Raw genomic sequence first — 14816 nt, 5'->3', positions numbered from 1 at the left:
CGTGTCAATGCTTTGCACTTGGAGCCGGCGTGCGGCTGGGGGTCCTTCCCCAGGGCCTTGGGACCCGGGCGCCCCCCGCCTCAGGCCCTTTCGGCGGGTCGGGTCGGCCCGCCGCGCTTTCCAGTCCCGGCGCAGGCTGCCGCGGGCGCGGGCGGTGGGGTGGGGGCCGGGGCAGGGGGAGGGGTCTCGGGACCCGCTGGCCCGTCATTGGTTAATATTTTATTCTGTTGACATGTTTTCTTACTGCTGAGGCTTCCGACACCTTCTCCCCGGCCCCCCCTCCCGGCCGGAGCTTGGCTTGAGCTGTCAAAACCCCGCCCCCGGAGACCCACAATTGGTCCAAAAAGCGTAAAATCAGCAATCAAGGGGGGCCTGGCTCGTTAGCGCAGGGGATCCGAGCAGGGCAGGACATGTGAGATAGTCACAGTTTTCCAGAGATCACGACAAGATCTAACCAGTCGCGCGTGGTCCCCGGCGCCGGAGCGGGCCAGCCCAGCCCAGCCCTGCGCAGAGCCCCCGCCACCCCCGCGCTCAGAGCCCCGCGCCCCTCGCCGTGCGCCGGACGGGGAGCCGGGAGGAGCCGCCGCTGCGCTTGCCACCGGGGTCGCCCTTCCTCCGCGCGCGCCGCCGCCCGGGCCGGGGGTCCGAGCCGCGCGCCCCCGGCCCCGGCCCCTGGGCGCCTGGGCCGGATGTCCCGATGAGAGAGCCGGCGCTGGCGGCCAGCGCCATGGCTTACCACCCGTTCCACGCGCCACGGCCAGCCGACTTCCCCATGTCCGCCTTCCTGGCGGCGGCGCAGCCCTCCTTCTTCCCGGCGCTCGCACTGCCGCCCGGCGCGCTGGCCAAGCCGTTGCCCGACCCGGGCCTGGCGGGGGCGGCGGCCGCGGCGGCCGCGGCGGCGGCGGCGGCCGAGGCGGGGCTGCACGTCTCGGCACTCGGCCCGCACCCGCCCGCCGCGCATCTGCGCTCGCTTAAGAGCCTGGAGCCCGAGGACGAGGTGGAGGACGACCCCAAGGTGACGCTGGAGGCCAAGGAGCTGTGGGACCAGTTCCACAAGCTGGGCACCGAGATGGTCATCACCAAGTCGGGGAGGTAGGGCGGCCGGCGGGCCGGCGGGCAGGCGGGCGGGCGGGCGGGCGGGCTGGGGGACCCGACAGCACAGACCAGCGCCGAGCCCGCCGCTCGAGGCTCCGGGCTCTGGCCCCGGCGCCACGCTTAGCTCCCACAGACAACCAAGCTGACTTTTCTCATTTGGCACCGAGCGAGATTTTAAAAACTAAAACCTCAAAATCTCCCAAATAAAGTAAAACGAAATCATGCTGCCAAAGAACAGTCCTAACCTTTCTGAGTCCCAAAGCCGAGGAGGCCCCGCAGCTCGGCCCGGGCGGGTCTCAGACACCTCGGCTGCAACTCCTCAGCCTCGCCGCCTCGCTCTCCTGCCTCCCGGTCTGGCTTGGAGCTCTGGGAAGATGCAGCGTCTCCCGGACTGTCCTCTGACCCTGAAGCCCAGAATGGGACTCGTACCATGCTAGGCCCCGGCCGGCCAGCCGATTTCAGCCGGCCGTTCTATTCCGGCAGTAAGCCCCAAGCCGGCCCTGCCGCAGCCTGAGCCGGGCTGGGAGCCTTGTCCTGGCCCAAGGAGGGAAAAGCTCCCTGCTTGCACACTGCTCCAGGCCTTAAAGGCAGAAGAAAATCACAGCTCCCAGCCCCTCCACCCTTTGACTCAGCCACCGGGAATCCAGGCCTCAGGTTCACCCTCTTCCCCCGAAACTTAAGGTTTTTGTTGGGCTGCCACCCAGTTATCCAAGCAAACATCTTCTGATTTTATTTTTGGGAGTTTCAGTCCCAGTAGGCATATCTCCTGAATGAATTTTGGGGCGATTCAAAAGAAGCAGGTGTATTTCTAGGGGGCTGGATTTCTTTCCCGGACATCGGCTTTCATCTCAAATGAGGGAGAAAGAGAGTCACCAGATCTGAGGATAAAGCCAGTGGGAAACCAAATAATAAGAGAGAGTTTGACAAGCGGAAATGGGATCCCCCAGGAATAACAACCACAGGTGGGGTCTCTCAGGCAGTAATATGGGGGCAGAGCCCAGACAACAGGGAAACACAGATGGGGAAGCTCCTGGCAGTGGTGTGTGCCTGCGGAGTGGGGTCCTCCGACATAAAACCAGGTCCCATGGAGCCTTGCCCTTTCCCTTCCTCGCAGGCGGATGTTTCCTCCCTTCAAGGTGCGAGTCAGCGGCCTGGACAAGAAGGCCAAATACATCCTGCTGATGGACATTGTGGCCGCTGATGATTGCCGGTATAAATTCCATAACTCGCGCTGGATGGTGGCGGGCAAGGCCGACCCAGAGATGCCCAAACGCATGTACATCCACCCGGACAGTCCGGCCACAGGAGAGCAGTGGATGGCCAAGCCTGTGGCTTTCCACAAGCTGAAACTGACCAACAACATCTCTGACAAGCATGGCTTCGTGAGTGCTGGGCTGGCGCGGGGATGGGGGTCAGAGACTGCGCAGACTGGTGCCGTAGGGGGTGGGGGCAAGAGAGCGGGCGGCAGGATTCCCCAGAGGGGAGCACTGGAAGAACTCTCAAAGTGCCCCTGCTAGGGTCACCGCCCTGTTGGCCTATGCTGGCTGAGCCTGGGCCCAGAAGGCTCTGCTTTGCAAGCCTGGGTTGTGGGGTGAAAAGCCCCAGGCTGCTCACAACCTCGGCTGGGGTCAGGCCTTCCAAAGCTCTTCCTAGAGCCCAACGGGAGGCAGGTGTGACTCCGTTGTGCAGCCTCTGGTCTTTAAGTGCTGAGTTTGGAAGTCCTGCCCCGGGACCTCAGCTTATCCTCACCCTTCCCCATGACCTGTGTCCTCATTTCCCTTCCCCCCTCCCCCAGACTAGGAGATTCAAAAGTTAAACTAGCCTCTTTCACATCCTCTCTAAGTCTCCATTGCCTCCTCCCACAGGCAGATGCCTTACCAGGAGGAGAGAGTTTGGGGGTTCTCTCTGTTTCTGCCTGAGCCAGGGCCCCGGTGAATGGGGGTGGGGGGTGATGGGGCAAAAGGGATTGTCCATTCAGAGGTAGGGCACTCATTGAGCCCCTGAAGGTCCAAAGCTTCTCTCTGTGGAGTTACTAGGGGCTTAGCAATGAGCCCAGGAAGAGAGGCTAAGAGTGGAGTTTTAGGGGGGGTTTATTTTGTTTTATTTCTGTTTTCAACCGGGGTAATTTTTTCAAGTAGAGAAAGAGAGAGAAACTGATAAAGAACACTGAGAGAAAAAATAAAAAGAAATATAGACAAGAAAAAGGGCAGAGGAGACAAGAGAAAATAGCAAAGGAGGGGGTATGGAAGGCAGACGAAGAGAGAGGGTGTTGGAAAGAGGTCAAGTCCCCAGAGAGTAGGAATGCTCCGGCCAAAGGCTGGGGGCTGGCGGCTGACCCGCACCCTCCCCACAGACCATTCTGAACTCCATGCACAAGTACCAGCCGCGCTTCCACATTGTGAGAGCCAACGACATCCTGAAGCTGCCCTACAGCACCTTCCGCACCTACGTGTTCCCGGAGACCGACTTCATCGCGGTCACTGCCTACCAGAACGATAAGGTGCGCTGGGGGGCGGTGGGCCCAGCCCCTGCACCGATGCCCCTTACACCTGCACACTCCAACCCTTCACTCACATTCCTTGGTAGCCTCAGCACCCATCCCTCTCTCTCACAGCTCACTCCGGAGCACCAACTCTCGCATCTGTAACCTCAGCATCCACTGAAATCCCCCAGGCTCCCTCCCACGTCCGCGACGCGTATCCGCAGACTCCCCCCCGGGCGCGGGCGCGAGCAGCTGGGCGCTCGAAGGGGTGGGGATGTTTACTTAGTAATTAGCCGAGACTCCGGGCCCGCGCTGACATTTTTACATTTTATTCGTTTATTTCTTGGCTCTGGGATGGGAATTTAAATGAAGGGAGGGAACCCCAGGCAACCCGTTCTGGCTCTCCCGACTCACCGAAACCAGCGATAGGAACCTGGGGCCCGGTTTTCGCTCTCCCCGGGGACTCAGGAGGCGGGACAGGTGACACAGCTTCCCAAAGCACCCCCACTCTGGGACGGTCCAGGCCGCGAACCCCTTGGGAGGTGCTTAGAGACTTTTTCTGCTTGCCGCCTTTCTCTCCCCTTTCTCTCGAGGTGCAGAGCACACTCCCTCTGGGCCTGGGCCCATGTATAGCACTCTCTGGAGAGAGTCCAAGTGTCCTAGCGGGCATTCTTTTTTGTCTTTGTGAACTGTTGTGTACGCGGGTATGTGGGCAACATTTTGGGAGCCTCGGATTCGTGTGGAGGCGTGTGAATTCGTTCGGTTCTGTGGGCACTTGCTTAGCCTGTCTGCGTGCACTTGCGTGTGCGCGGGTCCGAGAGTGTGGTCTGTCTTCTGTGGTGTGGACTTGCGTGTGCTTTGCTGTCTCCGTGTGCGCCTGCTCAGATGCCTGGTTTGTTTAACTTGAGTGACCGAGTGGGCCTGTGTGCATGCTTGGGCAGATTTCGACTCTTTGTGCACAGTTTTGGGCTTGTGTGTGCAAGATAAGGGAGGATGCCTCGAATAAAGTTTTTGCAAGAGGAGGGACCCCGCGGCTTCCCGCGAGGCCCGCCCGCCGGTCTCAACTCGCCTTCCGGCTCGGAGCGTTTTTTCCTAGGCGGGCGGGTACCGAGTGGACTTTCGCGGGGCTCTCGTCTGGAGCGGCAGCCCCTGATCTCGGGGTGCCCCAGACCAGGCTGGAGGAGCCTCGTCCTGACCTGGCGCCGCCCCCTCGGTCCCTGCAGATCACGCAGCTGAAGATCGACAACAACCCGTTTGCCAAGGGCTTCCGGGACACGGGCAACGGCCGGCGGGAGAAAAGGTGAGGGGCGAGAGGGACGGCTGCGCGGCGGGAGCCTGGGCTTCCAGAACGCGGCGGGGGTGTGGGCTCGCCTCTGACCCACTCCCTCCGCTCGTCGCCAGGAAGCAGCTGACGCTGCCGTCTCTGCGGCTCTACGAGGAGCACTGCAAACCCGAGCGCGACGGCGCCGAATCAGACGCGTCTTCGTGCGACCCTGCCCCCGCGCGGGAACCGCCACCCTCCCCGGGGTCAGCGCCTAGTCCCCTACGCCTGCATCGGACCAGAGGTGAGCGTCGGGTGGTCGGACCCGGGGTAGAGGCGGGGGCAAGGTTTTCCTCTGGACCCCAGGCTGGCTCTTTGCTCAGCGTCCGGGTAACCACAAAGCCTGCGGGGAGCGTCAGCAGTGTGTCTGGGATGGGGCACCCGAGCGAGGCCTTCCCAGTGAGGGCGGTCCGGGTCTGGACCGGACTGAAGATCTGGCTGGACTCCCAGCTAGGCCCTGGGCACTGTGTGACTCTGGCAGTGAGTTTTCTTCACATGGCTCAGTGTCTGCAGCTGTAAATACGGGGCCTTAGATTAGGTGGCCTGCAGCTGCCCCTTGCCCGACGAGGATCTGGAAGCTCCTGGGACGTGGCTCCCTCGGGCGCAGGCCTTTCCCAGCCTCTCCGATCCCGCCCGGACACCGGTGGAGGAGGGGAGGCCTCGCGGCTGTGTCTTCCGGGTGACCTGTGTCTTCCTGTGACCTCGCGCGTCCTCTGTCCCTGCAGCCGAAGAGAAGTCGTGCGCCGCCGCGGACAGCGACCCGGAGCCGGAGAGGCTGGGCGAGGAGCGCGCAGGCCCGGCTCTCGGCCGCAGCCCGGCCCTGGACAGCGCCAGCCCCCCTCGCTTGACCGAACCTGAGCGCTCCCGGGAGCGGCGCAGCCCCGAGCGGGGCAAGGAGCCGGCCGAGAGCGGCGGGGACGGGCCGTTTGGCCTGCGGAGCCTAGAGAAGGAGCGCGCCGACGTGAGGCGAAAGGACGAGGGGCGCAAGGAGGCGGGTGAGGGCAAGGAGCCCGGCCTGGCGCCGCTGGTGGTGCAGACGGACACCGCGTCCCCCCTGGGCGCCGGACACCTGCCGGGCCTGGCCTTCTCCGGCCATCTGCACGGGCAACAGTTCTTCGGGCCGCTGGGGGCCGGCCAGCCGCTCTTCTTGCACCCGGGACAGTTCGCCATGGGCCCCGGAGCCTTCTCCGCCATGGGCATGGGTCACCTGCTGGCATCGGTGGCGGGCGGCGGCAGCAGTGGTGCGGGCGGCGGCCCAGGGACCGCCACCGGGCTGGACGCAGGCGGGCTGGGTCCCGCGGCCAGCGCGGCAACCACCGCCGCGCCCTTCCCATTCCACCTCTCCCAGCACATGCTGGCATCTCAGGTAAGACCTGTGATCTGAAGGGAGAAGGCGAGTTGGGCATAGGGCCTGAGGTTGCCAAAGGTGCTCCGAGTTTCTAGCAAGCAAGGACTCTGTCCTGGGGAGACCCGACACTCCACCACACCTAGATTCAGACTAAGATTGTGGGACTAGGGTCTGGCCAGGGTGCTGTTTTAACTGCGTGTCACCGTGGACAAGTCCCTGACCCTCTTTGGGCCTGTTTCCTTCCCTGTAACTCCAGCACAGAGTGGTGCCCAGTAGACTCTTCCTCTGACAGAGTCTGCCTCTGGCTTTTGTGAAGTCCATTTTCCTGGCCTCAGGACACTTTTCTTGAAAACAAAACCCTTGGCTCACTGTCAGTCCCTGAAAGGCTAAGATCCCTGGAAAAAGGGAGTAGGAAGATTTGCAATATTTTCTGGACAATTGACTGCCCAAATGACCCACCTCTCAGATGCCTCTGGCCTCTTTCAGGCCCTCCAGGAAGTCCTCTGACTTGACAAAGGACAGGGCTGTTCCTTCCCCCACCTTAGGTCTCCCAACCACATATCTCAGGAAAGAGGGGCTCAGTTCCCCAAGCCCAGGCTGAAATTCTGAGCTCCCAGGGGAGACTTTATGAAACTGGCTAGCAGCAAAATAAGGAGACCCAATGGGGAGAGCGGCCTCTTTGGTTGCTTGGGTGGAATATTCCCTGTGGAAAGATTTGGAATCTCTACATTCATTTTCTTCCCTCTGAGGTTTCTGGCAAATTGAACCCTTGAGATCTTATCTTAAGGGAAGGAAAATAGGAGTTTGGGTCTGAGAAGGCTCCTTTGGTTCAGAAGCAAATATTTTTAAAGTGGTAGAGGGGGTTCTGAAATGGGTTTTAAACAGAGCTCGCTGTAAGGGATGTATGGAGTGAGTGTTTGAAGCAATAACATCACATATCTGTGGCTCTGAGATGGCAAGGAAGCCTCTGGAAAATGGAGCTCAGGGCCTGGAGGTTTAATCTGCATCCCTGATTCTGTATGTCTGTGAATGCTTCCTCCCCGGCATGGGCATCATAGAGATTGTCAGGAAGTCAGGGCTTCTAGATACAGCCTGGTCAACAGGTGCAAGGCCAGGTTGAGAGTACCCAGCATTCAGGAGGCATCACTTGGTATACTGCTAGTGGTTAAGTTCCTATGACTGAGTAGCCTGCCTCTGGCCATCAGGTAGAGCCAAATTTGGGGAGTTCTGAAGCCTCCTTCCTTTCTCTCCACCTGAGATACCAGGACTGAATGCCCAGTAGGACTTGACCTTCTGAAGGATATTTTCTCATTCCTGACTAGGCTACTCTTTTCCTTCCCCCTGCCTGAGCCAGGCCTGAGGCTCCCTGGAAACCCAGCACGGCTGGCTCCCTGCACTCCCCCCATACCCTCATACTCTGGGGAGTGAGCCATTATCTCAAAGGTCAGATAATCCAAAAGTCGGCCTCACGGACTCAGCCGATGTTTGTCAGGGTTTCCTGGCTACTGTGCTCTCCACAGGCCGACTTTGCATTCCTTCCTCAGCTGCCACTGAGGTGCCGTCAGGAGCTCTTTGTAGAATGTCCAGGCCAGTTCATAAACGGATTGGCATCTCTGCCTTCCTGGCCCAGGCAGGAGCTCCCTGAGGCAGGCAGGTAGAAGGAGAATGTTCGGGGTTCCTCCCCAACCCTGCCCAGGCTTCCTCCGTCTGTCCTTTGGGACACCTGCAGATAGAAGGGTTGGGGAGGGACTGTTCTAAATGAGCACAACCTCCCAAGACAGCCAAAGCTGCCTACTTGCCACCTGGCTCTATGCCTGCCCGGTTTCCTCCCTCTAGGCCCTGGCTCACGCTAGGTCTGCCACCTGGCATGTCTTTCCCTCACGCTTACTGTAATACCTGGCTCAGAGCTTGATGGCACCAGGCCTTTGCATCATAACCTGAAGTGAGCTCCCTTCTAACTGGGTGTGGCCATAGGCATACTCGCTCTCTTCTCCCTGTGCCGTTCGGGGTTATCATCGGTATGTAAGCGACAGTCTTACGTTCCTAAAGGAGTAGGGCGAGGATTCCTGGTGGTAGCAGCACCCCCAGCACCCAGCTCACCCTTAGAACACCTCCGGCAGGAAGCCTAACCCTCATCTTGTTCTTTTCTTCCAGGGAATCCCAATGCCCACTTTCGGAGGCCTCTTCCCCTACCCCTACACCTACATGGCGGCCGCCGCCGCAGCGGCCTCTGCTTTGCCAGCCACCAGTGCTGCGGCTGCAGCCGCCGCCGCCGCGGGCTCCCTATCTCGGAGCCACTTTCTGGGCAATGCCCGGCCGCGCCTGCGGTTCAGTCCCTACCAGATCCCGGTCACTATCCCGCCCAGCGCTAGCCTGCTCGCCACGGGGCTGGCGGCGGAGGGCTCCAAGGCTGCAGGCGGCAACAGCCGGGAGCCCAGCCCGCTGCCGGAGCTGGCTCTCCGCAAGGTTGGGGCCCCGTCCCGCGGTGCCCTGTCACCCAGCGGCTCAGCCAAAGAGGCGGCCAGTGAACTGCAGAGCATCCAGAGACTGGTGAGTGGGCTGGAGAGCCAGCGAGCCCTCTCCCCCGGCAGGGAGTCGCCCAAGTGAGGGGCTGCCCCGCTGCCGCGCAGACCTCCCCGGCTGCCTGCCCCTGCTGCTCGGGACGTGTACAGCACAGAATGGGTATTTATTTAAATAAAGGAGGAAAAGCGGGCTGCAGCAGCCGGAATAGAGCCCCGGCCAGCCAGCCGGAGCCTGGGACATTCCCCTAGGCCTCGCGAAGAACCCGGCTGCTGGGAACACAGTCGCTTAGGAGCCACTGGTCACTGTCCAGATCTGCTCCAGTGTCAAGGTGGCATTGGCCAGGTGCCCCTCCGGGTCCTCCGGCGCTGTGGGGAGGACTCATCACCCCATCCAGTGGTCTCATCGGGAGACAGAAGGTGCAGGAGTCAGGGCTGGGGGCTTTGGAGGGAACCCCAGAGCCCCTAGCCTCGGGCCTGGACCGTTTGAGAATCTGCAGTAAGGGATGCGGGCTCAGTGAAGACTGAAGTCAGTGTAGACTTGAGCTGGGAGGGACCTGTTCTTTTAGTCCTCCCACTTCTTCCCCCAAAAGACAGGCGCTCCTCCCACCCCTGGGTCAGCGGAGGGAGTGGCACTTCTGCCTTGAGTCCCCAGGGAAAAAAAAAATACAGATATTTATGAAATAAATGGTAATTTGTGTAAATAAGCTTTAAGGTTCCCAGAATATACAAATCGGTATTAATTTATTCAAAGGTGTACATTGCTGTGTACATAATATTTAGAGATTAATTCATAGCATTTAAATTTTTTTTCATTTTACATAAGCATCTATATTGTACAGGGCCGGGGGGTCCTTGGCTGCGGGAGAAGCCCCGACCCCCGGAGGGGCTCCCCCCCCGCCCCCCCCCACCTCCTCGGCCCCTCCGCCCGGGCTTTGCTCGCCTGGCCCGCGGGCTCCACCTCAGGTTTTCACTTTTCGCTACCGAGCGAGACGAAAAGACAAAAACTCGAGAAAACAATAAAACGCTGCAATGCGAAGTGAACGGCGCTGTGCGCTCTGTGGGCCGCGTGGGGCAGGGGCGCAGCAAGCGCGTTAGGAGGGACTGCAGGCGGGGTGAAGACGTCGGGCGCCCCCGGCCCGGCGGCAGCTGCACCCCGGGGCGGCGGCGGGCTGGGGCGGCGGGCGGAGCTGCGAGGCCGGGCGGCGCCGGCGCGGGCCACGGGCTGGGCCGGGAGGCGCCGAGCCGCTTCGAGCCCCCCGCGCTCGCGCCGCGGGCCGCTTACCAAGCCGGGGGCCGGGCTCCCTCTGCTGGCCACTCTCCTCCGGCCGCCGCCCCAGCCACTCCGCACCGGGACTCCCGACTCCCTTTCCGGGGCTCCAGAGTAGAAACGGGTCCCCTTTTAGTGCCTCTGGGAAGGCGGAGCTGGTAAGATGGGTGCACCCTACTCCCTCTCTCCCTTCAAAGGAGGAGTCTGGCCGTGGTGCACCCAGTACCGCGGACCCTAGGATCCTTGTCCGTGTCTTTGCCTCCTGGACCTCAAAAGTAACAATTCTCGGGCGTGTCTGGCTCAGTCGGTAGAGCTTAAGACTCTTGATCTTGGGGTAGTGAGTTTGGGCCCCATGTTTGGCCTAGGGATTAATTTAAAAAGAAAGGAAGGAAGGAAGAGAGAGAGAGAGGGAGAAAGAAAGAAAGAGAGAGAGAGGGAGGGAGAGAGAGAGAGAGAAAGAGAGAGAGAGAGAGAGAGAGAGAGAAAGAAAGAAAGAAAGAAAGAAAGAAAGAAAGAAAGAAAGAAAGAAAGAAAGAAAAAGAAAGAGGGGGGAGGGAGGGAGGGAGAGAGAAAGAGAGAGAGAGAGAGAAAGAAAGAGAGGGAGGGAGGGAGAGAGAGAGAGAGAGAAAAGAAAAGAAGAAAAGAAAAGAAAAGAAAAGAAAAGAAAAGAAAAGAAAAGAAAAGATTCCTCCTTGTCAGGGCTGTTGACTAGAGTGACAGAGTCTAGCCTGCAAGTTCTCCCCTGTAACTCCCCTAAATCTCTCTTGGGGGCGTGAGAAGTGTGGGTCAATAGGCTACTACTTTCCTTTCCTGCCTCAGTTTTCCCTGGTATAATAAAGGGCTCGGCTGGGGTATCTCTGGGAGTCCCATGTGTCGGTCTCCATTAGGCACTTTCTTCCCAGTGGCCCACTCCTGCAAAGTGGGCCCCCCACCCCCGTCCTTTGAGCTTGTCTCTGCTTCACACAGCCAACGGGTGTCTCTCCGGCCCCCAAATCCTAGTAGTGGGAAGGGGTGAGAGTTGGGAGGTTACTCCTTTAACCCACCCTCGGATCTGTCCGTCACCGAGCCCCCACCTCCTTCCCAGTTCTCTCGTCTTTAAGCCTTCGGAGTCCGTGCCGCCTTGGCCGAACACACTGCCTGCCCACCTTGGGCACTTTGGGGACGGAGAGCACAGGTTCCCAAATCACCAGGAACACCAGGAATGGTGAGATGAAAAAGGGTGGAGGTAGAACTCCCAGGATCTGGTCCTCCAAGTGCCCAGGACCCCTCTGTGGGCCGACACATTTCCGAGTAAAGAGAACCGTGTCCGCCCCTTCCGGGGAGGGAGCTGGACCCAGCCTACGCTGACTTCGGCCAGGGGCTCGGTCAGTGAGCGAGCGAAAGGGCGCAAAAGATTGTTCCAGCTCCCGGAGGGTGGGCTGCTGCTTTGCTCTCTAACCCTCCGCAGGCCGGACACGAATAGGGCAATCCAGGAACGAGGCGGGCCAGAAGGGCCACTGTTCTCCGCTCAAATAGAATCCCTCGTGGACAGTGTGTTTATTCGAGGTCGCTTTCGGCTCCAAACGCCTCTAAAATTCGAAGAGCAGGGGCGCGTTCACTTCTTCCGGTTTCTCCCCGCACGTCTAAGAAGGAAAAGTCGGGCCGAGGCTGCGAGTGCTCCGCAGACTGCTGACACCAGGGGGCAGCACTGACCTAAGACCGCGGTGAGGGCCGGGCGTAGAGTGGGTAACTCCGAGAGGGTCGCCGCAAACGCCAGGCAGGGCGGCCTGGTTGCGGTCGCAGCCTCGCCGCATCGTTGCTGCAGCACCCCGGATGGGATGGAGTGATACCTAAGGGCCTCCAGAGGCCCCAGGCCCTGAGCGCTGCTTGGGGAGTCGTCCCCCCATCCCCCCCGCCTCCCGTCGGCAAAGCCTGTCCTGGAGTCGCCTTCGAGGCGCTCCCCTGGGTCCCGGCTGAGAACCTGAGTTCGGCTGCGGGAACCACGCAGTCCGCGGTAAGGCCTTGTCTCAGACAAAGGCCAGGCCGCTCCCTGGCCCAATTAAGCCACCCGCCAACCCCCTCCCCCGCCTCACATCCCTCATTGTTCCCGGGGTCGCCAATTAGCCCAGGAGCTCCGCGTCCCGCCGCTCTGGTGCTCCAAGGCTGTCTTAACCCTTCTGGGCCTGGCACCGGGGGCCCTAGACAGCAGGATCCCGATCTGAGCACGGCTGTACGCGGAGGGCGTGTTTGGGTTGATGGGGACTGAAGGGTCACTGCGGGGCCGTGTGCATTGGAACTGTGGGGTCAGAGAAGGAACCGTGCCTGGCGGTGTGGGATGGTGGCGTGTGACTTCACAGGGGGACTTGGAGACGGGGGATGTGGGTGTGGGGTCTCAAAGAGACCCCCTGCTAGGGGCTTAAGCAATGCGCATCTCCAGACCTAGGGGAACTCACTTTCTCCTGGGTTAATCGGAGTCTACCGAATCCCCTCGAGCTATTTCCTTTCCCCCCACCCCCCACTCACGCTGCGGTGGCGGAAATCTGCGGCGCGAGCGGCCTGGCCCCGCCTCCCACCCCGCGGCACTGAGCCCGCCTCCGCCTCCCCCGCGTACGGCGAAGGTCCGCACAGGGCAACCCCTGTAGCTGGAGGGGAACCTTCAGCTTAGCGCTCCCCAGGACACACACAGGTGAACGCCTCAGCTTGAACCCCCTTCCCGCTTTTCCCAGATGCTGGAAAGTTCGAGGGACCGAGTCTCGATGAGACCGAAGTTTAAACGCCGACCCTTGCCTTTTCCCCAGCTTTTAGAAAGCACCCCCAGATCTAATCCCACTCTTTCCTCTCTTCGCGAGCCTCTCGATTTCAAAGTTTGGAGTACCAGCTCAGCAGGCAGGGTCCGGCGACGGGCCGAGCGGTCGCGTTCTAGGGACTGGACAGCAGAGGGAAGACCCCTTTGCGCCCGGGGAAGAGGGCAAAGGGAAAGGAACCTGAACTCTGGGCTCCTCTCTGGGTTCCCCGGGGAGCGCCCTTGGGGGTGCAGTCTGGTCATCCGTCAGTGAATGCGCTGATGCAGTGCCCGATTCTGGGATTATTTGCCCATGGAGCTCCTTTTGGTCTCTCAGAGGCACAGATCTGCTCGCCCCACCCCACACCCACTCCCGAAGCCGACAGCGTCGGCTCTTTTCCCAGCCCCTCCCCTAGGTAGCTGCCGAAGCTCCCCGCGCAAAGCAAACCTGCAGCTCGCCAGGTCCACGAGCCGCGACAACTCCCCAAGTGTCCACGAGATGGCGCCCTAGGCCAGGGCCCAGGCCGCGGCCGGACCGCAGGCCGCCAGCTAGAGTCGGAGGTGGACCGAGAGATCGGCAAAGAGGCGCCGAGACAGAACCACAAAGTGACATAAATTCCGGCCTAGAGATGGGTACGAGCATCGGAGGGACCAAGAGGCTCCGCGGAGCCCCAATGGGGCTGTGGTGGGCCTGCAGACACATGGACTGCAACGAGGCTTCTTTCCTTCCCTTGGGACCGTCCCTGCGGTGCCAACTCCCCGGCCTTCAGGACTCTGGCTTGCAAATACCGCCCCGCGGCCTTCTGTGTGCCTGGCTAGGCTGGGGCCCTCTTGGGGTCCTGACTCTGGCCTTCCTTGACTCTCAGAAGCAAGGCTATGGGCTTGGATCCTCCACCTGCGGAAAAAACTGCTTTGGCCTGCTTTGGGGCCTACTGGCCAGATTCAGTGCTCCTCCGGCCCAGAGGTCAGCCCAAGTTCCTTCCTCCAGCTCCTCACCTTTTCCACTGAGGTCTTCAAGGTCGAGCGCGGGGCGGGGGGGGGGGGGGGGGGGGGGGGGGGGGGGGGGGGGGGGGGGGGGGGGGGGGGGGGGGGGGGGGGGGGGGGGGGGGGGGGGGCACAGGTGCTGGGCGTGCAGGTTGGGGCCTCCTGGACGGAGCCGGGCAGGGCTGCTCACCGGGTTGATCTGCCTTAGGCAGAAGCCCTGGGGAAGCTTTGGGTCTGCATTATTCCAGTGGGAGGTGGTGAGAAATGGGGAAAGCACAGGGGTCAGCCTGAGAATCTCTCCCTTGGGTTAAAAGCCACCAAAGCTCTCGGGCACGTTTGAATGGGAGGGGAAAGGTGTGAGGTGGGACTGCCAGTTTGATTCTGGGAAGGCTTTGATTCCAGCTGACCTTAAAGTCCTTGATGAGCTCTGCATTCTAGGAGATTATCTCCTTTATTATTAACTAAGGGTACATAGCTAGAAAGCAGCCCAGTCCACAGCAGCTAGGGTAATTTCCACCAGGACACAGTTACCAGCTTGTTGTGACCCCAGCCAGGTGTCTTCCCTGAACTAGGTTTCCAGTTCTTCCCTCTTCAATTTACAATGCAGGGTAGGGTCAAACGTTTGGTAATTCAGTAGTTATCTACACATTCACTTACTGCTGGCACGGGAGATAGGTACAAGGTTAAGCCCTGGCTTTAGCTGGGCGACCTTGGACAATGTGACTTTCTTCTCTGGGCCCCAGAATCCTCTTCCTGCGAATAAGTGGTTTGGGCCAAAATCAAATTGACTTGTGAGTGACCGGTCGACCTTCGTCCAATTCCCAGTGATCTCCAGCTTCAACTTCTTCATACGAGAGGTAGGGCTATTCTTCTACTTAACGTCTAAGGAACGGAAGCCTGAGGATACTGTTGCTGACATTCTTCGTGTCGGGGTGGGGCTGGTGACCAGGATGAATTCACAATTAGGAAATTGCATTCCAGGTCCTGAAACTTTCTGGAACCAACTGGCTCCAGCTGCCTCTCCACTCCTTGTGGG

General features: G+C 60.4%; 1 protein-coding gene across 1 annotated transcript; it reads left to right on the top strand.

Moving 5' to 3' along the window:
• Positions 1–611: 611 nt before the first annotated feature.
• On the top strand, positions 612–9804 carry TBX2 (T-box transcription factor 2). Its single transcript, XM_039255986.1, has 7 exons — positions 612–1092; positions 2210–2477; positions 3449–3595; positions 4801–4877; positions 4979–5142; positions 5624–6264; positions 8401–9804. The coding sequence occupies exons 1-7, from the start codon at positions 698–700 to the stop codon at positions 8851–8853; spliced, it is 2145 nt and encodes a 714-aa protein (XP_039111917.1). The 5' UTR covers positions 612–697; the 3' UTR covers positions 8854–9804.
• Positions 9805–14816: the final 5012 nt, after the last annotated feature.

Source organism: Hyaena hyaena, unplaced genomic scaffold, assembly GCF_003009895.1.
Source record: "Hyaena hyaena isolate Hyena2069 unplaced genomic scaffold, ASM300989v1 scaffold_553, whole genome shotgun sequence".
Classification (NCBI taxonomy): domain Eukaryota; kingdom Metazoa; phylum Chordata; class Mammalia; order Carnivora; family Hyaenidae; genus Hyaena; species Hyaena hyaena.
Note: the sequence above shows the minus strand (reverse complement) of the source record. Positions and strands in the feature narration are given on the sequence as shown.

Coding starts and splice junctions, on each gene's coding strand:
- TBX2 (XM_039255986.1), top strand. CDS start 698: ATGAGAGAGCCGGCGCTGGCGGCCAGCGCCATGGCTTACCACCCGTTC. Junction 1,093..2,209: donor GTCATCACCAAGTCGGGGAG/GTAGGGCGGCCG, acceptor CCTTCCTCGCAG/GCGGATGTTTCCTCCCTTCA. Junction 5,143..5,623: donor ACGCCTGCATCGGACCAGAG/GTGAGCGTCGGG, acceptor CTGTCCCTGCAG/CCGAAGAGAAGTCGTGCGCC.